Below are 26,695 nucleotides of genomic sequence, written 5' to 3'. Positions count from 1 at the left end.
TTAACTAACTACGTAGCTATACAGTAATATATATTTGTCTCTCAAACACATTTTTTTGATTATAATACACATATGAAAATAAATAATCTAACAAACTATAAAGGTTATTTCAGGTAAGCTTATCTAGAAGGTTCTATATACCTTGGTTGTAAAATTAAGTAATTGAAATATAATTATAAAATATAACTAATTATAGTTATTGTCTTCTTTAGTTATATAATTAATATTGTCTAAATTGAAAAACATATCATCATCATCCATATTAAAATCATTTGAGTCGAGATCGTCATTATTTGAATCGGATTTTAAAACTTTAAAATCTTCTGTTGCATAAGGAACATTCATTTGTAGGATTTGTGTTTCGTATTCTTTTTGTGGAGGATCCATAAATATTGGCTCATATCTTGGAACGACAATCATTTTTTCTTTTTTCTCAAGATCCATTTCAATACTATAATAAAATATGGTAAGGGTTAACATATTATGTGAATATTTTCTCTTCTCTAATAAAAAATAACTTTTTAAAGTCTAAAACAGTGATTTTTTTCATCAGTGCCGTAACTAACTATTACGGTATTAGTATTTTTAAGATTAAGCGGTGCAACACTTCAAAGACACTAGGGGTAATTTTATTTGGAGGTGCACCTAGTTATAATATAATTGTTTTAATCATGGTATTGATATTTGGTCTAGATCAAGGACGATCTTAAGAACTGCATCCTTATCTGGAGACAGCGAAAAGTTGGTCAACCAACAAACCAAATACCGTACAATTACTTGGATTAGAAGGCACAAAAATAGTTGCAGCCTAATGAACAGGAGAAAATAGGGGTTTAAGTCATAGACAAAGCTTGAATTTTATACTAAGAGAGGGTAGAAGTTCAATCCTTGTAACTGAGCTGGGACTTAATGACCTCAAAATTTTATAAAATTAATTAATTTTCATTTATTAAAATGATTTTATTACTCGAACTTTTGAGTATGTTCATGAAACATCCTTCAAATAAAATGATACGGTTTCTTGCTGTCAAAATGTATTTTCTTGGTATTATATATAAATTTTCCAATTTTTAATAAAGATTTAGTGAATTTGATTAAATTGTTTGTTTTCATTTCCCATTACCTTTCTATTTAAGGTATATGGGGTTTTACTAATGTAATATCAGCTGGTATTTTATATATCCCACTCGATCTCATTAAAATTAATGAGTACATTTTTAGTGCCAAAAACTCGTGCTTTTTTTTCACAGCTTTCAAGTATATTATTTTTTAGTAGTTTATACCAAAAATGAAATCATAATGTTTTAACTAAAGTAACTACAAATTATCCTCGTTGATGCCCAAATCTAATGTTGTCAAGATTAATTAGTGTAATATTGAGTCTATATCCTCTGTGTCTCACGAAATAAAATTTGCATAATGTGTGGATTAAGTTTTAACAATAGTTCATTTCATTTGTCAAAGAATCACTAACGACGGGTTAAAATTGTATCAGAGCGGCCAGTTTGTATTTTATTTTATATATGTATTTTTTTATAAGAAAAATGTTATAAATAATGGTTAAAGAGTACTTACCGTCTTCTTGCACAGCAAAGATAAATGACAGCCATTGTAGTTAAAACAAATAACCCAACTGCAAGTCCAATAACAATTAAATAGTATGTCAAAAGTTCATCTCCATTTCCTGCTTTTTGTACGACTTCAGTCGATGGTATGGCCTTGTTGTAAGGAAGATGCAAATCTGATACTCGTAGATTTAATTTTTTTGACACTTTTTCTTTTAATTTAGGAGCGGAGTCTAATATGTTTGTTTTAACTTTATTTTCAGTCGAATTCAATATTCTATATTGTATTGGATCAATGACATGGAAGTAAACATCAGTGCCGTAATGAGCTGTACAGCATGTTCCATTGAGATATTTGATCATAGCTGTGTCAACTCTATCTATCCCAACTTTGTAACCAGTTGTATCCTCCAAGACATTTATTAAATCATCTCGATGGCTTTCAAATTCAGTGGGATTTATTTTAGGCAATGTCAACACTAAATCGTTAGCATTTATATCCAAGACGTTAATCTGTAAATTTACAAATTTAATAGTTTCTGTTCTATAATTAGAAGAAATATATCGTGGCCTGTCATATCAATAGCTATTAGGAATAATATTACTCATTTTTTTCTGGATTACAATTGTAGGATTCAAAATTACAATTGTATTCAATTTATATCATCAAATTATTCTCATTTTTCCTTCAGAGATGCTGCAAATGACACTAAAAGGTCATTCCAATTCCCGTTTATTATAAAAGAAACATCAAGTTTATTCCAAAAGATATATGAAAGTGAATTAAAGACAATATTCACTATATTCGAGATTCGATAATAAAGGCTATAATAATTGATCGAAAAATGTAAAAAAAAATATTTAACTGCCTATTCAATTGTTGTCTGGAGAAGAAGCTTGGACTAGAAGATACACAAAAGAATGTCATAAATAGCAGAAACAAAAATAGAAATCTAAAAATTATCGAGGCCATCCACGTTCAGTTAAAGATTAACCATTGCATAAATATATACAATTTATTACAATTCAAATGGTGGATTAATAAGATCTAATCACAAGAATGACCATAATTTTTTCTTACTTTAAATTGCAAAGGTGTCAAAAATGACCAACAATAATTAAAATTTGATATTTTTGATAATATGTGTTTTAATTTCTAAGATATTCATTTATGAAAAAAAAACTATCAAAATCAAAATAAAATACATGATTAAAATGATTTATATGCTTACATCCTTATTTAAAAAAAAATTAAAATTATCAAAAAAAATAAAAATAAAAATGTGTGTGGAAAAGATTAGTAATTGTCATAAAATATGAGAGTTTAGCTCCCATAGAACTATAGAAAAATTGACTATAAAATACAAAGGTGTAAAATATAACGTCACAGCCATTCTAGTGTTAGGTATAAGACAATCTTGGGTTATCTAAAGCTGAAACCTCACTCCAAATCGATTTTTTAAACCCAAATTGCTTACTCAATCTTATAGGAATGAATAAGTGAGAAATGCGGAAATAGGTTTAGTAGCTTTATGGAGCTTTAGTGCCTCTAAGAAGAAATTGTCACCGTCAATTCTGATTGGTTTTAAAATTTTTACTACACTATATTCATATTGGATTTAGCTTTTTTGTTAGAGATGGGTACTTTGTAGAGAAAACTTATAGTTTTATCTACTCGTACTCTACAAAAAGTAACATCCTAAGTCATTTTTTTAACAAGGCTATGCGATTGAGTGAACATAATTTAGATATATATTTTTTTGTATCATTATTATTTCAACAGTTTTGTCAACTCTTTCTAAAGAGTCACTTTTGTTGGATCCATCTTGGGTACCATCTAAGAGTTGTAACTAATGTTACCTACATTGAATACACATTATTTGGAGCTAACATAAAAACAAAAAGAGAAATTTTGGAAAAATTTACAATAACGATGATAGTGAAAATATTTCTTTAAATTCAACTTTTGTTATATAATAACAATTTCCCAGCTTAAATTATTATTGTTGGTCGAATTCATATACGTTCAAGATTGTTTTAATATTGACGCACCACATCCATATGTATATACTTACAATCAAGTTTGTGTTTGATACTAAACGTTTCTTAATATCCAGTGATTGATCTTCAGCAACAACCAGAAGTTGAAAAGGCTTCGACAAATCCACATCCGACTCACTCAATTCCAAAATGTTACTTATAATTCCACTCTCAGAATCAATCTGGAAAAGATCTTCAGTTTCGTTATTCATTGACTGGAAGGAGTATAATATCTTTCCATTGGATCCCGAGTCCCTATCTGTTGCTTCAACTTGTACAATGGGAGTATTGGGTGGGGATTCTTTTTTCACGATACCGAAATATCTCTTTTTCTCGAATAGTGGTGAATGATCGTTTATGTCTTGAATGTTGACACGAATATGTACTTCGTTACGATCCGTGTTTATAAATTCAGGGCGGGATTGAAGTTCAACTAAAATGTCATAGCGATCATTTCTTTCACGATCGATTTCATCTGTGTTCAATATGAGGTCACACTCTTTCTTTTCGTTGACTCTTGATACAAATATGCCTGTTTGGATCATAAAAAAATAATTCATTAGAAATTTGTAAAATAGTACAAAATACTAGTGTTAAGTTCGAGTAATAACTCTATCGACTTCAAGTATTTTTTTAATGTGAGTCAAGTCGAGTTCGAGTAAAGGTATTAGCAAAGAAAAACATTTTATTATTGAGTTAATACAATCAAAGTTCACCAATTAAGTCAGCTTGACTACCTTTAATACAATAATCTGATATATTTGTCATAAATGTAAAATTTGCTTTGCTCTGTAAATGAAACGGCGTGAACCTGATTGTTTGTACCTCGAGAAATATGAGTTTGATTATTTTTTAGAAAATTATCAGCTTTAATAAACTCGAGTTTTTTCGAGTTCGAGTCATGCTCGAATCCAACACTAAAAATACATACCTTGAATTTCCTGGTTTTCATTTGTTCGGATTGACTTGATGGTGCATTTAAAAGGAACGTGCTTTTTTTTCATCTTTCTAAGAACAGGAATGCTCACAATCACAAGATTATTTTTAGCATTCTCTTCCATATCAATGTCATACTCTAATTCTTCAAATCCTAGGCCTGGGCCAGTATACAAACTCGTCACAATTTTAATTACAACTCGAATAAGAATGGATGATTGAAGTTGTGGATTTTCGATACTATACGTAACTATTTCCAGCTATTAAATAAATCAAATGTATATTTCATTTCTTGGTTAGAAATATACAGTGTTTTTGTACCTGATATTCTTCAATTATATCCTCTGTTAGATTTCCAACAATCAAAATATCTCCTTTTACTGGGTCCACACCAAAATATTTATCAGCATTTTTAGTGCTTCCGTCAGATGACATATTAAATCCTATGGTGTCAATGGGAGTCAATCCTGAAGAATCTTCTGCTTGAACAGACCCGATTTTTTGGCCAATTGGTACATTATTTCGTATGGAAATGGTTTGACCATATGGAACTAAATAAACAATACAATATTTTGTAAATATCGTTTGACCGAAGATTAAGCATATTTATCGAACAATGTTTGTCTGTAAGTGGAGGCCTTATTTTTGGGTATGCGCTTAATATCTTAGAATGGAATTAACATATTTAGTTACACAATATATGTAGAGCTGTTATTCAGAAGGGATTACATATTTTGACGTTAGTCATAAATACTAGAAAAAAATTAAAAGAAGTATTTAAGTATAAGAGGGTGGAATGAAACGTTTCCGACTTCCACGTAAAGATGACAGCAGTCGTATTTTAAAGGTAGTCACATCGGTTTATAATCTGTTGTAAGTTACTCACCCACGTTTCAGCCATTTTGGAAGTGCAGTTGTTATATAACAGTAGTTTATTAAGTTGATGTTTGTGTTTTTGTGAAAATACAGAAAATCGAGTAGAGGGAGTATTAAATATTTGTAGTACAAAATGGCTGAAACTTTGGTGAATAAATTTCAACAGATGCTAGATAGATGTGACAAGCTGTTTCAGCCATTTTGCACAACATATATTTAATTACAGCTCTATTATGTCAATTTTCACAAAAAAACTCACATGAACTAACTCAAACGACTGTTACGTAGGCCCTGCTCGTCTAAAATTGATAAAACTTACTATATTTTAATTTTTAAATAAATGCTTAAAATGTCAAGTCGGGCATAATTATTCATAGATAAACATAAAGTGAAATTTTCATTTTAAATATACGATGAATATGGGTAGTAGAAGTCGAAATTTTGTTTTTGTTTCATAGTTTAAAAATAACTTTGAGCATGCGAGTATTTTAACACTCTTGAATACAAAGTATTAAAATGGGTGACCACATCTATCATGGGTGTACATGTAATTTATTTATAAGAACTCTGCATATTATAATCTACAAATATCAACAATTATCTTTTCCTAAATTAAGAGGTTTTTGTGATTTTAAATATTGCTGGGTTTGGAAAAAGAAAAATGCAATGTTCAGGTGCGTCCGCAGTAATCAGGATGGAGTGGTTGTAGCCCCTCCTAAATTAAGGAATTTTTGCTTTTGATTGTAATATTTTTTGGTCAGGATGACAAAATTTTTACAAAAATATAGATCAATTTTTTTTTTAAAGATTTTTATTCTTAAAAAAATTTATTCGGGCAAATAACCTTTAAAAAAAAAAATATGCAAATAGCTATGAATTTTTGAACTTTTTTTTTCCAAAAAAATTAATATTTGAAATTTAAATTTCTAATTTGTTTTTCAAAAAAAAAAAAAAAAAAAAAATTGATAATTATTTTCCAAAGTTATTTTATATTTAATAAAGATTTATTTAATTTTTTGAACAATTATAGATTTTTGAAAATTTTTTCCCAAAAAATACGTTGTTTAATTTTTTTATTAAAATTTTTTCTTTTTTTATAGTTATCTTCCAAAAAAAATTAGTTTTTTTTTGTGAATTACTATAGATTTTCGAAATTAAAAAAAAAAATATCGTTGTTTAAATATTTTTTTCAAAAAAAATAATTTTCTCTGAATAGAAATGAATTTTTGAATTATTATTAAACAAAAAAATCCCTTAACCAAGTCCCCCACAAAATATACTTTTGTAGACCCCTGTCATGTTAATAATTTTAGTGTTTTCAAAAAAAAAAAATCATGATATATTCACTCCTATAAGCAAGACACATTTTAAATTACATAACCTATTCATTTTGAAAGAGAGAGTTGTCGAGTGTATCGACATGATAAATGTGGTAATCTACCAGTAGTACAACTCGTAAAATTATGAGCGCACTCTAACTGTCATTATAGAATTTTCTTTTCCTGTAAATTTTTTTGAGTGAAGGAGCGGTTTTTTCCCTCACGTACAAATTTGAGCACAATTTCGTTCATTATTTAATATAGTAAGTATTTTTCCAATTACTAATGGTTTAAAAAAATTACCTTTGACAAAATGCGGTGGAACGTCATTTAAATCCTCAATATGAATTTCAACTTTCGTCACTGCCTCTCCAGATAGTTCACCATCAAAGAATCCTTCCTCAGTTCCAATGACAAGAGAATAATAAAATTCTTTTTCATAGTCAAATTTATGGGTGGCATAGACATCCCCAGTAGTTTGGTTTACTCTAAATCTTTTCCTATCCCCGGTTATAATCCGATAAGTAATACTAGGCTCAGAGTCTTTGTCTATAGCCTATTTGATAAAGAGATATAATATAAAATTAGTGTGGTTATTAATGATAACTTTTTCGTTTGAAATGTGGATTGGACATATTCAAAAAAATGATATTTTATTAAAAAGTTAAGAAATGTTTAATATTTAAGATATATTGATCAAAGTTTAAAAAAAATCAAACCTTTAAATAGTTTTCATTTAGTTGTCCGCAAAAATAATTGTTTGTTAAATAAAAAAAGTAATTTTGTACATCGTATAGGGCTCACTCTTTTTGTAAAGATTAGATCTTAAAACACTTTTAACATGGGTTTTTAAAATAAAAAATCATATTACATTTATTGATACAGCAGTAGAAAATGTGATCCCCTGTTATGCTAAAAATTTAGAAAATCAACATGTTTATCATGCCAATATAAATAATGTTTCGAATGAGAGCTTAGTTGTCATTACGTTTCGCTATGTTAGCTACAAACCGCTTAAAAATGAAAGAAAAAACAACCTATTGTGTAACTCGCAAGGACATATATAGACAGGAAGTACTCTAATGTCAATCCTCAATTTTACTCAGAGTCCAATGACGTCATAACTCCTCAAAAATCCTTAGTATATTACTCTCCCTCGTTCATGAGTAAACACACTATTGATTACTTTTTAAATAGTTTAAAAAAAAAAAAAGTTATTCATTCTGATCAAAACATTTATAAAACAACGGAAGTATTATAATAACCAATAATTATTGTTAAAAGCGAAGAAGAAAAGACACTTGCATATTTAATAAAATTAGGTCAACGACACAAGGATAAAAACAGAAAAGAAAAACTGGCAAATCTAGAGATTTCTTATATAAATCATATTATGAAGAGAGAATCTTGAGCTAGTTATGATAATTAGTTATTATCAAACATTCTATATACGTATTGGTAATTCCCATCGATGGAAAGAGAGTTGAGGATTATTATTGCGTGAGAGACTTAATCATGGAGGGACAAAGGGGGCCCTTGGTTCTTGTGCTTCACAACGTATATTATGCATTGTATTTTGGAAATGAGCCGCTCAATCTTCCACCACTCATTATATCGTGGGGACGTAACATTGAACCAGTCTGAGGCAATCAGTCTCGCCTAAAAGGTCACCTAGATCTCTTTGTTTATCATCTTAAGCATTCGTAAAAAATTTCACATTTGTAAAAATATATGGAACAAGGTCTCCAAATCCTTATGGCAAAAATAGCAATTACCTCTTTAGACTAGTTTGTAAAAATACAAGACGTTCCCACAATCGATACCTCAACAATTTTTGACGTCTATCAGTGAATTGAACCTTCACCTTGCGATAGATGAGGGTATTTCTCTTCACGACTAATACTAACTCTAGAAGCTTGCTTAATCATTTTGTTTGGAATAACTTCTAAGGCAATCAAAGCAGGGATCAGAGGACCGTGATAATAACTTTTGAAATCTCATCTAGAGAACATCCGCTGTGTTCTATGTGACAGAAATAAGTTATTTGACACAGGCTCCCGTCTGATATATATTGTCCTTCAGAAGTAATCCCTGCTGTTTGTCTGTCTTCAATGATAACCCCTTAGTAAAATAAAATATACTGTTCAAGTTTTAACTACAAAAAGGTTAAGGTCATATTTTATACAACTCTAGTTATTGATACATTAGATATCATAAAATAAATGAGCTATTTATACGTTTTTTTAGTACTACCTCTGATTTTCTTGAGTGGTATGTTAAAATGAGGAATTCATTTTAGCCGTCTTGAAGTAATGATACTTGGTAAACGTCAAAAGACATATTTGATAAAAATAGGGGAAAAAACAACTTTTAGAGAAAAATTTAAAGAAAAAAATTATTTATACAACATTTTATATTATTATTCTGCTATTTTTGCATATATTGAATTACAAAATACACCCAACCCAAATCTTCATATATAAAACTTATTTTTAAATAAATATTGAAGTGACCAATAACTATATAACTTATATTAAAGGGTCCTACTCAGCAATTTATCTGACGATCAATTTGAGCTACTTTAAGTGCAATTTGTGACATTTACAATGGATTAATAACAATAATTTGTTGATAAAAATGTCTGATGAATCGGCGAAAATACAAATGTATCAAAACTCAATTTGGAGAAAAATGATAGGCTCGATTTTGTGTTGACGATCACATATACCGAGGGCTCAAGAAGTCTTGGAATCTTAATAAAATTAACCATTTAAGAAGCATCGTAATTTTTTTTTTGTAATATTCCGGTACAAACTATTTGGTGCGATATTTTTAAATGTGAGGTCAGGCGTTTATGTCAGATTAGATACTCTTAACTGGAAACTTAAAGTAAGGATTTTGCCCTTTTATTCTGTACCTACCACAACAACAATATGAATATGCAGGAATCAGGTGGTCTGGATGATTAGAATACGAATTGAAGTTGGAGATAAAATTAAATACGATATTAGAAACGGCCAACCAACCAAACACACTCCATAAGTTGTATGAGAGACAATTAAATCCAATCCAAGAATGAAAAATGACTGAGCTGGCCAAGTTCACTGTGTCAAAAGCCGTAAAGAGTATTTTATTTAACTTAAGCAGCAGAACTCATTTCTAAAATTATTGAACCAAAAAGTTCCAACCGGATATTTACAAAAGAATGATACGAAAAATCTTAAATTTTAATATTAAAGACATTCCAAAACTTTTCAAACACTCGGGTTGAACAAAAATATGCACTTTCTAACTTTGAAAAACGGTTTTCAAAATAAAAAAAGAAGTTTAGTTCCTATGGTATAATATTATAGAACCACTTTGATAAACATTCATGGATTGCTTGAAGAAATTAAGTTATTACCTGTAATAAAACTAACGAGACTTAATTGCATATGTTTATATCTTTGTATATGCACTCCCTAATCATTCTTTGGAATGTTTCTTGTAATACATTTGTTTCATAAATGAAATAAAAGAAAACGTCTTAGGAATCTTTTCAAAGAATGATGGAAGAGTATTTTTAATGTTAGACATAATACGTCATATCTACCTAATTATTTTCATCCCATCTCTTAATAACTGTCTTTAAATGGATAACATCGAAAGTCTCAAAAAACTTTTTGTATCTTGATGAAAAGTACATACTTATAAATGGTATATAAGTACTAAGCACATATTAATTATAAATGTTACGCTCCAATACCTATTTTTGATCTCACTCCAATTTTTTATGTATAGACAAATATGTTACACTGATTCATCATATAATCCTTCATAATTATAGCTTGAAGGATAAATATTTTATTTTTACTAATATAATTAATTGTATTTACTATTGTTTTTGTTCCGAAATCACGGGATTTATTAGGGTTTTACACTTTCCGGAAATTATTGGGAAGTATCCGTTATCCTGAAACGGAATTAAGAATTTAGTTATTCTGTAAATTCTATTGCTGGAGTAAGAGTCTGACATTTTTTGCTTATAAATTATAATACAGGGTGGAAAGATTAAATCTGTGGGAACTTTGTAACACCACTATAGCTTTTTTTTTTTGGTAGTATCACTGATTTTTCTGTTGCTATGGGTTGTTGTAGGATTTGGTTGGATACAAAAAAGTCCAGGGACAACAACATCTCTCTAACATTAAAAAATGGACAATGTTTTCAATGAGAGAGATCAAAGATGCGCTGCTATTCAACGTATATTTTTTGATCATCCAACTTTTAACAACATGAATTTCAGAACAAACGGTTAAAAGCATCAGAGCGAACTTTAAGGAGTGTGAAACCCCCCTGGAGGTCGTCAAGAGGAAGATGTATGACCTGGAGGACTGCAGGAAGATCAGGATCAAGGAATTCCTCAGCAATGTAGGAGGTAGTGTTCCCGCAGATACAGAAAATAGCCGGCTAGATGCCGTGTGTATGGTAGCAGGACTTTGCCCCTGCCCATAAGGCTAATGCCACTCAGGAGTGGGTGAAATAAAATTTATTTTGATTTCATACTGTTCTCACATTGGTCCCCCTCCTCACTAGATCTGAAATCCCTTGACTACTACAAAAGGATAGTCTGATTGCTTCCATCCTCCTTACATTCGTCTCTCTCCAGCCGGTGCAATTTTAAAAAGCGTGCTCTTGTTTCTGCAATCGTATTAAGGCAGTTTTTTGATTTCAATAAATATTATAATAAAGGTGTAGTTTTATTTTTTCAGCGTGGCAGACTAAATTGTTCCACTCTATACTTTATATTATAAATCTCCGTCAATAAAGTGGAGTGAAGGTTATGTTTTTGCCTCGGTTTGTTAGTAAGCTAATTTGTTTCCCGCCACATTTACAGGAAAAGTTAAGAATCAATTTTGATCCAACTTGGTACAAAGGTTTTATTTGGCCAAAGTAAGAGCCCATTACATTTTGAGAGATCAAAGGTCAAGGTAACACAAAACGTAGAAAGTGCATAATCGAACATAACTTTAGAACAAATTGAGATACAAAACTTAATTTAATTTTAGGTGAAAGTTTTGCGCTTTACCAAGTGATCATTCTGGTTACTTCCGCCAGGAAAGTTGCATAGAGGTGTTTTTTTTTGGGTCACCATGATTACAGAAAAGGTACATATGTATTTTGATCTAACTTAGCACGAAGGTATTATATGTTCATAGTAAGAAGTCATTAAATTTTGAAAAGTCAAGGTCAAAGTTGATATAGCTTCAAACGTTAAAAACATATCATTGAACATAACTTTGGATGATATTGGGGAACAGAGCTCAAATTTGTGATCTTGTGTAGGTTTAATGCAGCAAAAAATCAATTTAGAAAAAATGACCAAAAACAGAGGTTTGTGTTCTAAGAGTAGCCATTTTTTTTTCTTTATATCTTTTTTTGTTTAACAATTAAACCAAATAGTATTTGGTTCTTGACATAAGAACTACTTGCTATTTCTCCGTACCTATAGTTTTCGTGGAGTAAAGTTTAAATTATATTTTTATTTACGTTGGAGGCAAATCCCATCTTTTGGGCGCCACGGCTCCCTAATGCATCCCCTTGTTATTACAGTAGAGTTATACCGGAGTAACTTCGTGTTTAAAACTGCTGATGCTAACTTTGATAGCGGAATTTGTTTGAAAATATTGGATTGTGAAAGGATTTGTCAAGATCAAATAGACAAAGACTTTGAGAAGTCAAAATAGAGGCAATACCTTCAAAAATTCGAATTCGATAACGGTAGAACTATTTTCTAGCAATTAGAGGGGGCGAGGGACAACAAAAAAAGCCTATTATTACACAAGGGTACATAAAAAAAAATTTTATACCCAAAGTGGATATATTTAGTTAATATCCAAACATTTTGAAGGGGGTCAAAATTAGTGTTGTGTCATTCCTTATTTGTTTCGTTCCAGTTTAGTCTTAGGACTTGAATTATCAGTCCTTGGTTTTAGTCAGTCAGACAGTCGGTCCTTCGGACTGTCACTCCTACACAAACTGATTAAAAAGGAAGAAATAAAGTAAAGTGCCGTCATCAACGATGAAACTTTATAAGTTTTAGGACTGAACTGGACCAAACCAAGACTTAAATGACACAACACTACTAAAATTATTTTTTTAAAGAAAATGGATCTTCTTGAACATCATTTGTATATTATTCTTTAAAATTAATTATAATTTACCTGGACAGTAGTTAAAAGGAGTTCAGGCTCATTATTCTCTGATATTGAAATATTGTACAATGGATTTTCAAAAATAGGGGTTTCATCTGAAATATCCTGAACTAAAATTGTTGCTGTGGCAGTCGCTGATAGAGCCGGTGATCCATTGTCTTTTGCTCCAATAACCAAATAATGAACAGATTGCTCTTCAAAATCCAGACTGAAACGATATAATATTTATTAAAAAAATTATTAAATTGTTATTTTCTGTAGTTAACCGCTGTTTATGCATGTGTAAATGATATGCTAAGATAGTTTGGGGAAAAAAGACATTCCGGGGTGGATGTAAGAATAAGCCTAATTCTTTGAGTATTACCGTACTTGAATATACAGATATATAATAAATATCTGTATATCACCTACAAAAAGTAATAAAAGATGTCGTCAAATTCTTCCACTCAAGAAGAGGTTTTCAAAAAATATTGATTTAGGTAAAATGGAACGCCGTTCTCGAATGGATATACACCCAAATTGGAAAATTATTTTGAGTTTCCATATAAACTGGGGCTAAAACTCTCTTTTCATTAAATTGAATTTTATAATTTATCTCGGCAATTGTTCAATAACACAAAAAATTTACAAAATATTTTGTTGGATGCTGTCGAAGTTTCTGCTTCTTTTCCGTTGGCAGTGCTCTGAATTTTAATTGGTTGGATTTGAATTAACTCTTGGTAAGTTTTAAATAATTATCAATAATTATTGAATAATAATTGCATTAATTTGGGAAATTGGCTTACTACTAATTGTTTTTGTGCATTTTTATGGAAAGTTTGGAAGATATAATTTAGACTCACACAACCTTTTATAACTCAATAATTGACATATTATTATCATTTTGTATTACATGATACTAAATTCGTGTTATAGAGTGTACTGTTTTTTGTTTTTTTAAATTTACCTTTTTAACGTATATATCCTTCCAGTTAATTCTTCGATAGAAAAAGTATCTTCAGTCTCATTTAAATAATAGAATACTTTTCCATTTGAACTTTGATCTACATCAACAGCAGATACTTCTCCAACAAACTCTCTTAAGGTACCCTCAGTCACTCGAAACGAGAAAGGAAGATTCTGAAATTCTGGGGTATTATCATTTTCATCGAGGACAGTTATGGTAAGAGCTACCGTTGAAAATTTCCCACCGTTATCTTGAGCCCTTATTGTCTATTAAAAAATATATAAATTTACAATTCAAAAATTATTAGTAATATATATATTTTTAAATTACTAGATTGTAGCTTGAATGGGCCTCGCGATCTAATACACTCATTGCTCTGACGATTCCAGTCGACTCTTCCATCTATTTGTGTACAAAAATAAAAGTATTTTAAAAAATAAATATCAATAATTTACTTGGTAATACTGAATAATGTTTATATGGAAATCAGTTTAGTTGTTATGACGTTTCATTAAATAAGTTGGAATATATACAGATTACACTCGGTATCCAGTAAAGACATAGGTCGAGCTTACTATAATGTCCATATTCAGAGTTGACAAGGACATATACTTATAACGCCTCAGAATGCATCAATGTTACTCTTCACCATTTATGAGTACATTGGTAATTAGCTTATATATCCTGAATGATTAAACTACCAAGTGGTACATTAAAATCTGAACACTTTGAATTTCTTAACTTTAACAATATATAATTTATTAATTAAGAATATAATTGAAATAAAGATAATACCATACATAGATGAGTGTCTTATCTCTCTTAATAATTAGTATTGCTGCCTTTAGCGGTAATGATGGCTTCCAAGTGGTGGAGGAAGGTCTGCCACCCACTGCAAAAGTAGTCATATGTCATGGCATCCCAGTGCCGGCTTACAGGGAATTTGAGGGCCTTGGTTTTTGGATGATGAACACTCAAGGCCTTCTCCTCGACCACTTACCCAAAAGAGGAAGTCGAAGGGTTTGGTATCAGGGCTGGTTGTGTGTGTGGGGGGTGGGGAGTATGAAAAGAGAGTTCCAAAGAACTCAAATGACTTAATTAGAAGAGTTTTGCAACGGAGGAGAAGGTTTATTGATTCTTTCCATCCAAATTTTTGATGGCTCTATGGTCAGTCTGGTTTGAAACCCCGATATATCTTGTACGGGCTCTAATGAACGTCATCGGATTGCCCTGTTGCTTTTTTAACTCCTCCATGTCCAGTTTGGACATTTTTGACAGAGTCCTCCTTCCCTTCCAACGTTTCAGACTTGCTGACGGCTGACGTAGTGCAGGAATGGAAATTCTTAGATAACGTTCAAATGTTATTTTTTCCACATGTACTAAGGCTAGATAGCTCACATTTGTTTTGTTTTGTAACTGATTGTGTATGCTTTAATATATCAAAATATCAATTAATTCCAAACCCTCAACCTTCATTAATTATTAAGTGGTCAGATTTTAATGGACCCCCCGGTATAACAGCTTTAGAAAATAACTAAAAAAATACTTTTGAGATTGCCAAATTCAAAAAAATTCAGGTACGAGTAAATGCCTATAATTTACAACTTCACTGAAATATTTAGAGTTAACACGTACCACAAAATGTTCCAATTCGTTCCCTGAAATAATGCTATATAATACTGGACTATTTTCTGGATCCTTTGCCATTGTTTCAACAACAGAAGTAAATTTTGGGACTCCTTCTCTGATTTTAATATCGTATAGAAATCGATCAAATTTTGGCTTCTGAACATTTGGCATTGGACGTGTGTTGACACGTAAAACAGCAATATTTGATAGGCCTCCATTATCTTTTGCTTCAACAGTTATAGCATATTGTTCTCCATCATATATTGGAGCAATAACTTCCAACAACCCAGTCTTAGAATTAAGGAAAAACTTTTGTCGACCATTGTTTGATACACTTAGCAACTTATACACAATGAATTTATCTGAATCTTTATCAGTGGCATTAAATTGTGTTACAATACGCCTGGTGGTTCCTGCTGTTAGTGTAATGTCGCTTATGGGAGCAAATACGGGAGAGTTATCATTAATATCACGAATAGATATAGTCAATTGTACTGGTGAAGATGATTTGAATGAATCAAATTTTTCACGGGCAAAAATCTACAAATATAAAACATATATTAAAAAAATTATCCCCACAATTGCATATTTGACTACATTACCTGAAAAGTCAACACAGGTTGAAAAGGGGGATCTCTATCAATATCACTTTGATTCACAATCAGATATCCTTCTTGATCAATTTGAAAATACTTTGTTGTCAATTCTATATCATACGAGTCCAGGGTTTGAAGTTCTACTCCATCCTCAATATCATCATCAGTTATACTAAAATCTATTCTGTTGCCGTTTAAATCAGTTACATAAGTCCCTATTTCTGCTCCTTCATCTATATACCCATTATTAGACGAAGAACGTAGGACCGGAGGACTTTTGTCCTCAGCAAGTACATTAATAGTCAGTTTAGCATCAATATGACGACCCGTTTTTTCTGTTCCTCTAACCATTATTTCAAAACGATCATACTGGGCTTTATCAATAACTTGTCTTTGACTAATGACTCCTGAGTTTGGATCAATACCAAAATATACATCATAGTTGATTGGTATTCCATCTACCAACGAATAAACCACTTCAGTACGAAGAGAATCTTGATCTTCTGCATGAATTTTTTCTGGACTTATATGTAAAGTCGATACAGGATAACCGCTTATTACTTCTGCAGTGTATCCTTCTGGATGATTAAAAACAGGAGGGAGATCATCACTATCTTGAACTTTAATTGTTAGAGTTGTTGTTGAAGTGAATCTGTCTTCTGTATTCAAGGCTCGATCCTAAGGTACAAATATTGATTTAAATCAATTAAGTTATCATTTTGTATTTACTTACTGACGCCTTGATTTGTAAAAAATATCTTTGGGTTGTTTCATAATCAAGAGTTTTAGTCAACGTGACGAGTCCCTGATAAGGTGATTCAATAGCAAATGGACTATCATCACCATTGTCACCTAAAGTATATTCAACCTGCCCATTTATATTAGCATCTGCATCCATAGATGCTAATTTTGAAAATACAATTGAATTAAGCGGAGTATTCTGAAATAAAAATACGGTAATTTTGTCATAAATAAAAATATTTATAGAATAACTAACTTCTGGTAGGCTGATAATATAAGGAGTTCCTTTGAAAAGAGGAGGATTATCATTGAGATCAAGTACACGGACTACGAGAGGAATAGTTCTTCGCTTTCCATTAGATAATGACTCACAAGTAACCTTAAAAGACGAATATAAGTAAACCATCCTATCAACCATACTATGAGATTACTTTTGGGCGAATCATAATTTCCGAAAGACAATTTGCCAAATTACACTTCATCAATGAAAAAATTGCCAAATGTTCATTTTGACGAATTACACTTCACCAAAGAAAAATTTGCCAAATGTTCATTTTGACGAATAACGTTTCCGGGATAGACAATTTGCCATACGTACATTTCACCCCAAGTACCATTTGGGATATTAGCTCGAAAAATGATATTTGATATATACAATTTTATATTTTAATTCAATTTAAAATGATTAATTTTATTTTTTAATGATCATTATACGACAGCAACTCTTTTGGGAAAAATATCGACATCATTCGACATGATGGATTTTTCATATTGGAGCATACTCATAGATTGACAAACAAACATGATATTTTCTCTTTTTTAGTTGTTGTCCTGTTTTTTTATAATTTAGTTTACTTAAAATACTACAACAGTGAAGTTTCAAACTATATTTGAATCACATTAATAGAAAAATAGTTTTCTCCAAAACAACACTAATGAATTTACTTATATGATAAATATAGGATATGAACAATACTTATTTATTTTAGTATAATTTCAAATTGAATAAAAATATCCATAGAATATATCAACATAATAAATATTATTTTTCGGTCAAATGTCCCAAATGGTACTTTAGCCAAATATTCGTTCGGCAAATTGTCCTTAGGCAAACCATCACGCAGCAAATTGTCAATTGGCAAAAATGTTTCCAGCTAATTGCCCTAAAACCCAACGATACACTTATTCAGATATTTAATTCCTCAGGACATTTATTACATAATTTGATTAATCAAAGCCAATCTTTCATTTCAAAACTATTACCATACCATAAAAACGCATTTAGATGGTCAAGAAAGAATGCTTGTTCTAGAGTATTCCTTGACCTATACAATTTGTTTACCTTCAAAGAGAGAGATGATAAATCGGCTGCATCTCTATCAAGAGGTCCATTCAGTCTAATTTGTTTACCATCCAACTTAAAAAGCCGGGATTTATCTTCCGTTATCTTTAAAGATATTTCAGTTCCAATTTCTCCAGAAATAAGTAATTCTTCCGGTTCCGAAAATTGTGAAAAGTCTTGCTGTAGGGATTCATTGATGGCAATAATTAAGTGTGATCCTCCATCAAGGATACTACAAGGATCAAGTTCTATTGTTTCCGAACCTATAATTTAGTTTGTAAAAGTAATAATATGGTGTCTTATGTTTTTTAGGGATTACCTTGAGAATAAACTTTTATCGGAAGGAGTAGAAGACATATTATGAAGGTGTATGCCATTATTGACTACATCCCACAGAATCTATATGGGGAAAAAAATTGATAGTATTACATAAATCAAATAAGTGTGCATATTCAATAAACTACTTTATGATTAATGTTATTTTTTTAATTAAAGTTGTATGAAATATACATATAGAAATATGGTTAATACAAAAACAAAACAGAAAATGAACAAAGTAAAGTTCATTTCCGTTTCTTTTAACTTAGCTCTCAAGACATTATATTAGATTAACTCAAAGTAGCATTGTGATGAAAGAAATCAACACAAATGCCGCTTTGAATCTCGATACTCAATTATACTCCGAAGTAAAACAAAGAAAAAAACAAACACTCTTAACTTCACAACAAATCATCAGTGCTACTCTCCTGTTTAAATTTAATTGAGCTTGCCTCGGATCCAAGAATTTCATCTGCACAACCTGTGGGTCTGAGTGTATTATTGCATCTTAGAAGAGGTCTTTGATTCTTAGAAATATGGCAGCGGTAAAGTATTTACTGCCTTGGGGTTCATCACTTCACATGCGCAACTTGAAGGACGGGGTGTATTTTTATATTTTATAAGGGTTCTTTGATGCTCTGATAAGCAAAGGTGGATCAATTTAACTTGCCTTGAAACAAGCAATTGACCTCCACAACTTGTAGGCCGGGGTGTATTATAGAATATTATGAGGGGTCCACAATGCTCAGGGAAAACGCTGCGGCAAAATGTATTTTATCTTTTAATGGATTGATTGCCCGAATATAATATAAATTGCAACAAAAATGCAGATGATGTTAATGTTTACCAATGGAATTACTCAAAATCATATTGCTTACAATGATGTTGCTTCGCAACGATATTACCCCCAAGATTTTGTCCGTAACTTTTTTACAACAATCATTTTACTGGACACCCCCTGTTTACATGAGTAAAAAACTTGTCATAACTAATAAATAGATCGTGTCTCCTTTAGATTTAAAGAATTATTATAACAGCTTTAGAAAGAAATAACTATACGTGGTTTATATTGCACACGTTTAAGACCATACTTTTTGCAACTCCCATGAAAGAAATTAGAGCTTTGCTATGTACACCGTCACCACAAAAGCAAGCAAGCGTATTTATTCTCAAAAATGGGTTGGGATAACATTTCTTTTAATGTTCCTTATAGAATTGCAGCAATTACGTATAATAGTTTTGCAAATATTACAATGAGTATTGCATTGCCTCCATCTGACCTTCAAATCGTAGATAATGTGTATATACATCTCTAGGAGTGACTGTGATTCGAATCTACACACACTGAGTTCAAAAGAATAATTTATCCCAAGTGTGTTGTCCACTGAGCATTAATATTTGTCAACTAAATGAAGCCCAGTCATAATAATACAACAAAAGTTTTAAAATAGCTACTGTATTACATTCCTGTCCATTAAAATGTGGCAGTTCATCTGGGAAGATTATATTCATTTTATTATTCAATATTGGTGTATAAAAACTGTCTATTTTATAAAGAGCACATATGAGTTTTATTGATGACCCATGATTATATTTGTGGTTTTATGTATTTTTGTTGTTTTTTGACAAAATCACATATTTTCCCAAAAATAATGGAAAATAGAACAATAAAAAAATACCACATTTTGTTATTCGATTTTTTTTTAAAAGAATGGAAGGACAACTTTAAAAAGAGTTTGATTCGCCCACGTCTGAGCTTCCAAGGGTTTAGTCATTTCATATCATTAATCTTGTATAACTTAAATATAAAAAACTTTCCTTGTTATTAAAAAAATAGCATTAATAATTTGCAAAATTATGACCAAGGAGTGATAATTATATCGAATAGTCATTATAATAAAGTTTCTTTCTAGGGATCTTGGGATTAATTTAAATTTCTTGAAAATCTTGTTTTAATTTATTACATAATATAAACTTTTGTTTCTTAAAGTTGAATACATATTTGGAGAGTTAACACAAAAACAGTATTGAGTAAAAATAAAGAAAAGTTTAAAATCTTAATATATTTGTTTATGTCATAATATAAAGTCCAATATTTCATTCAAATATATCAGTTAATTATATTCAAATTTGTTGTTTAAATTGAGATACCCAAGAATATAAACAATAGTTTACAAAACCGATTTAATTTAAGAGATTTATAAATTTAATAATAAATATAATTTTTTTCTACCTTAAATGCAATTTACGTCGTTTTCAAATGGTAAATAATTATAATTTTCTTAATAGAAATTAGCAAAACAATTTTAAGGAATACAAATGCAATCTGCACTCAAAATAATTCTAGTTTGCTTTTGTGATGACATGCCACAAATGTCAAGTTATTTTTAAATCATATATGTATACTTGTACATACACCTCAATATTTTATGGACTTATTTCAATAAATTGTAGGGTGTTTAATCAAAATTTTGGGGATGTGACTATAATTTAGAGTCTTCATTTGATTTATAAGACTATATTTGGGCAATATTTTGACGTAAAATCTATCGATTTTAAAGAAAATTATTGTGTTGAAGCTCTTGGGATATAGCTTTTAAAGTTGTATACTTTATCTAACTTGATGACCTATATATGCATTGATAAAATATGATGATTAACGAATGGTGTTGGATCGTTAGAACAAAGCTAAAAAGACTGCAATTCTATTAGTCCAGTCCAAATAAAATTTGCCAGTCCTTGGACCGGTTCTTAGCGATATTTTACGGTAAATATAACAGCTAAAATAAAGTAGATCGTAACTAAATTAACTAGCATTAATTATTTATTTTCGTTTTTATGTTTTTTAATCCTATGTAGGAGGGAAGGGGAAAAAAATAAAACTGGGACTATAGGACTGAAGAATTGACTAATCGGTCATAAGAACTATTTAATGATAAAAAAGATAGGACAGATAAAAAAAAAGACTGATTAGTAAATCAGTCTTAAAACCGATCCTACACTACCAATGAAGTATCCTTTACAGTTTATATTTAAATATTTAATTATAGTTTTACCCTCTAATATAGAAAACATATGTATATTATACATTGTATATATAATTATGTGTCCCTTCAGTTTTTGGAGTTTTTTTATTTATATATATATACATAAATAGTATGATGAGTATTATTTTAAATTAAATTATGTGAAAATAATATTACTTTTAATTAAAAAATCTACAACTTTAATTGCTTGGTGTCATTTTTGACACCTTGGCAGTTTAAAGTATAAAGTACTTAAAATTTACTTTCTTATCCCATAATTTCCAAGGATTAGGAAATCTAGAAATCTGTTTCCCATGATCTCGCCGAAGGACAATTTTCCAAAATATGAGAAATCCTAGTTATGTTAAAAATATGATATTTAGTTTGAAGGAATACACTATTCATCTTGTACAAGAATCAAGAAAAGGAAAATATCCAAACATGTATTTTACTTTATTTATATATCAGTAAGTGTCCTTTTCAAGTATTTCTTCAAAGTTAAACAAGTGCAAAAGATATCGATTTTTTTTAATTATACACAAATTATGAAAATACTAAAAATAACTCAAATCTATAGCTTTTCGAAGTTTAGTAAAAGTTTGCGTTTTCATAGCTTTAAACCACATGCCTTAAATATTACAAGAAATACTTTTGAAAGGTATTTTATTTATAAAATCAATGATACAATACATAGAAAAAAACAATACAGAAGTTATTATTCACACCAAAACTTGGTATTTCGACTAAACATTAAGAAAAGTAGTTATTTTTTTAAGTAATATATTTTTCTGTTTAATTTATGTTCGTAACCGCTATAACAAATATTATTTGTTATACTTAAGTGTCAAAGATACAAAACGAATTGATATGCATGCCACAATACGTCACTAGTAACTTCAAATCTACTGTTAACTAAACTCCTGAATATATTCATTCGGCCTAGAAGGGTTCAGTTTGAATGATATATTTTTGTAGTGGATTATAAGATGTACATTAATTTTTTATTTTTTCAATGTTGTATATATTGTACTTCTTGCGGTTGGTGTAGCTTAAAAACAATACTTGGAAGGGTCACCCTAACGTATGGCCCAATATTTCATAGACATATTGTACTCAATTATAGGGACTTTATACTCAAATTTGTGTGATGAGTTGAGAGACGTAATATTTTTAGCTACATGTAGTTTATGACTTTTATTTGAAGAAAAAAAAAAATCTATCAGTTGCTCCATTTTTATTGTGAAAATTAATGTTAACTACATTAAGTGCAATTTGTAGAGGCTTGAATGTGTTAATAAGCAAAGTTTGTTGATATAAATTGACCATAGTTTGTCATAAAATACAAATTTAATATACATTGAATTTTGAGAAAAATCATTCGAGCTTGTTTCTCTGTTGACACGTATGTACTTTTTCACAACGCCTCATAATTAAGTTTCTTTGTTTTTTTTTCTTATCCTTCAAAATAAATAAGAAATTTATGGGTAATGACGAGGGCCTAAAAAATGAGGAAGGAAGTAAATGAAAGTGAAATCGGGGAATGAAACTTTTCTTTTTTTTCACTCCCTCTTTTTCCTTACTTCTTCGTTCATTACCGGTAATACCTTATATAATTTTTCTATCCATGTTCAAACACGATATGTCTTCTTACCTGTGAGTCTGCATCTTTTTTGAAGTCATATACTTTATACCTACACTAGGGTGGCTCTAATTCAAAGTTTTTATCCTCTCAATCTATTTTTATAATCAAAATATATAAATGTCCCAAAAGTTGTAACATATGAGCGACATTCAGTGGCGCCTACCTTTGGCTCTTACACTCTTGACTAAAATTTGTAAATTTCTATACATTTGCTGAAGGTTTTATTATAAAACGTAGAATAAATTATTAATGTTATCTTTTGTAGATGAAGTCCTTTGCAATACAATTATTATAAAATAATAATATCAATGATGGTAAAAAGAATAAAATATTGAAGCTTCAAAAACTACTACATCTATCAGTAAAATTATTCTTACTCAAAAAAATAGAATCAATTGACGAATTTGTTGCCTAAAATATTTGGAAAAGGAGACGGAGCCCTCCTTTAAATTTGCGTCAAGTGAGACAACTTAACAATTTTCTCGAACTCTGGGACCCAGTGAGACGTTTGTTTGCAAGATTAGGAGGGAATTGATAGCCTCTTAAGGTCATGCAAACGGAGTTCCAAGCCTACATCATGGTGTTTGGGGTAGTTAGCCCCGAAGGACACGCCATGTATCCTCATCCGAATCCCCAAGGCTTCAAGATACATACTGATGCCTACTTGGACATGCTAGATACTAATGTGAAGACCTGTATCAATATAGTTGCCGCTGGGAGGCCTTACATGTGTCAACAGGACTCGGCTCTCTGGCACACCTCGAAAAAAAGTCTAAAATGGCTCCAAGACAATTTTAACGACTTCATTTCGCCGGATATTTTGCTCCAAACTTGCTGGATCTCAATTTGATGTATTTTTTTGTGTAGTGCGCGCGATCGCAAGACAAATCAACAGAACACCCTGCAACACCAAAGGCAAACTTATCTGTAGGATCAAGAAGGAATTTGAGGATCCTAGGGATGAAGTAGCGTAGGGTTACTTACGCTTTCAGTCTCGTATAGAGACTTTAATTGGGGTTAGAAGTGATCTTATTAAATAAAATAAATCAAAATCCATCAAGCTTTCAGAATCTGGGTAAATATATTTATAAATATGATAACTGGTTGTGGAGAAAATTGAGTTTGAAAAGAAAAGAAAAAGTTTTTGCAGCACAGATAGCTTACACATCCTGAATATCAATAAAAGTATACATATTAGCATATAAATTATTTCTCTTTACTGACAAAATAACTTGATGTTGTTAGAAAATAATGAAGATATTGGCTATAATTTTAGACTAATTTCTGGAATATAGTCAAAACATTCAGAAGCGATGAGAGCCAATACTATTTAAAGTTTTAATATTGTTAATGGAATTGAATGCATAGTGAGACAAGTAAAGTAAAACATTGGTTTTTAGGGGCCACCTTAATGTTAATACGAACCAGGATGTCTCATTTTCTGAGAAATTGTCCTTTTAAAGAGATTCAGGGAAATCAATTTGTAATTTCCATTATCCCAAGATATTCCAGAATTAGATTGTAAATACGAAGACTATATAAGCTAGACGTGCAAAATGCAAAATCAATTTATATTTTGTGTACGTTAGAATGTTGAGTTACAATTAAACATTCATTTCTTGTTTTGTTATAGTTGTTGTGTAGACAAGCACCATTTTGTACCAATGTTAAGCATTTGCACTGTTATATGAATCGTTAAATGTCAAAATAAAAAAGAACGAAATTCTTCATAGTAATCCTGGCAAATTGAGTAATGTTTATGGGAGAGTAGCTTATTAATTTATTATATCACCTGCAAGCATATGTGAGAGGAAGGATGCAAACACAAATTCTATTTCAAGTATAGAAAGGTTGTATTAGGAATTACTCAGTTGTCGATCAATTAATTGTACTATGAATCAAATAAGGACTTAAACTAATAATTCCCCCACAAATAATCTTCTCTGTCTTTTCTGAGCACACGCTCTAGTGATTACTCTATATTTTGATGTCCTCTCTTCAAGAGTCACAAAAAGATTTTTGAAAAATAAATAAAAACTCTACAGATTACCAACTAGAAAAAAATCTTACATCCCTTTATATCATATTTTATACAACTCTACAAATTATACACACAAAAAATAGAATAGTGGACAACAAGTAATGATATTAGTTTAGTAAGAATTAAATTTCTTCATTGTCCTTCGTAAGTGAAGAAAATAGAGTCTTAAAAGGTGAAATGTTTCAGCTATTTTAATATCAAGAGAAAAGTTATCAAATAACTAATTCATAATTATCATTTAAAACATGTATAGAAATTGTTTAGGAATTGTATTTTCATAGTTTTCTAAACAGAATACACAATCAGTTTATTTTACTTTTATTATGACAATCAATTTTGAACCATTCAAGAGAAATTTGCAATCCTTTCAAAGGATTACTAAAAACTATTGGTTCATAAAAATGGTTGACAATTCGTCCAAGAGTACAAATGTTATCAACAATAAATTTAGAGAAAAATCATTGATAGCCTGTTTTTATGTTGATTTACAACTTGTATATCAAATATAAGCGTATTGTATAAATCTTTATTTTTTTTTTACCCAAAGGGAAAGTTTACCTCATTGCAATATAACAAGAAATATTCATATCTATGGTTGAAAAATTAATTTTATCTTACCTGTTTTATCCATTCAATTTTGGTTATTACTTCTAATGGCAATTGATGTATGATATTATCACGAAAAGATCACTTAAATTATTTTGTCAAATTAAATTATAATTTCTTATGATAAAAGTAAGTATATTTTCTTTACTATTAAAAAATAAAAGACTCTAACCATTCACCTCACCCAAAAAAATTATCAAAACTATTCAACATGGAATACAATCTTTTTGAGTTTCATCAAAGAAGGAGCGCGTTGATTTGGCGTACGTTTATATTTGTGAAAAAAATGTTTCCGTATTCCTGACTAAATAATATGCTTCGACTCATGTGCTTGAAAAAAAGAACCATGCATTTCTATTTTTTTTTTCTAATCATCATGAACTTTTGGATGAAGAAGTGATCCTTAAGTAGGAGGAAGATGTAGATATATTATTAATGATAGTATGAGGAGAAATCATGTTATGCGTACCTTTTTGTAGGACTGTATACTCAAGAGGTACATATTTATATTCAAAAACTGATAATAAGATGAGCTATTAGTAGAGCGCAAGCGCAAAACACTTTGTACATATTCGTTGAGTTATGTTAACACAAAAAAACAATTCTGAACACAAATCCAAACAAGGGAAAATTCTTAATTTCTTTATTTTTAACGAAATATACATAGGAAGGAGGTCTGTAAAGTTTTCTACCAAACAAAGATAAAAAAAAAATCAGAATTTTTATTTTTCATCATATTATCTTTGTAACTCTACACACTGCTCCAAGCAATCCTTCCATTTCTGTAACCCGTCCAAACAGTACTCGGCGTTTTTCTCAGCAAAATAATTTTTCACAGGGTACTTTTTATTTTTGCCTCAATTATCCAAGTTGGATTG

General features: G+C 30.2%; 1 protein-coding gene across 1 annotated transcript; it reads right to left on the bottom strand.

Annotated features, from left to right (window-relative positions):
- Positions 1-26,282, bottom strand: LOC121118302 (cadherin-99C). The gene is made up of 16 exons (XM_040712876.2): positions 25,830-26,282; positions 18,504-18,583; positions 18,185-18,447; positions 17,099-17,221; positions 16,835-17,041; positions 16,108-16,779; positions 15,512-16,045; positions 14,207-14,278; positions 13,877-14,142; positions 12,940-13,138; positions 7,040-7,292; positions 4,863-5,092; positions 4,537-4,801; positions 3,641-4,137; positions 1,576-2,078; positions 1-451 (listed from the first exon to the last, which is right to left on the bottom strand). The coding sequence occupies exons 2-16, from the start codon at positions 18,559-18,561 to the stop codon at positions 187-189; spliced, it is 4,407 nt and encodes a 1,468-aa protein (XP_040568810.1). The 5' UTR covers positions 18,562-18,583; positions 25,830-26,282; the 3' UTR covers positions 1-186.
- Positions 26,283-26,695: the final 413 nt, after the last annotated feature.

This window comes from Lepeophtheirus salmonis, chromosome 5 (genome assembly GCF_016086655.4).
Source record: "Lepeophtheirus salmonis chromosome 5, UVic_Lsal_1.4, whole genome shotgun sequence".
Classification (NCBI taxonomy): Eukaryota; Metazoa; Arthropoda; class Copepoda; order Siphonostomatoida; family Caligidae; genus Lepeophtheirus; species Lepeophtheirus salmonis.
The sequence above is the reverse complement of the archived record's forward strand: the minus strand, read 5'-3'. Positions and strand labels throughout refer to the sequence as shown.

Coding starts and splice junctions, on each gene's coding strand:
- LOC121118302 (XM_040712876.2), bottom strand. CDS start 18,561: ATGGCATACACCTTCATAATATGTCTTCTACTCCTTCCGATAAAAGTT. Junction 17,042..17,098: donor ATATTATCAGCCTACCAGAA/GTTAGTTATTCT, acceptor TTTTTATTTCAG/AATACTCCGCTTAATTCAAT. Junction 16,046..16,107: donor AACCTGTGTTGACTTTTCAG/GTAATGTAGTCA, acceptor TTATATTTGTAG/ATTTTTGCCCGTGAAAAATT.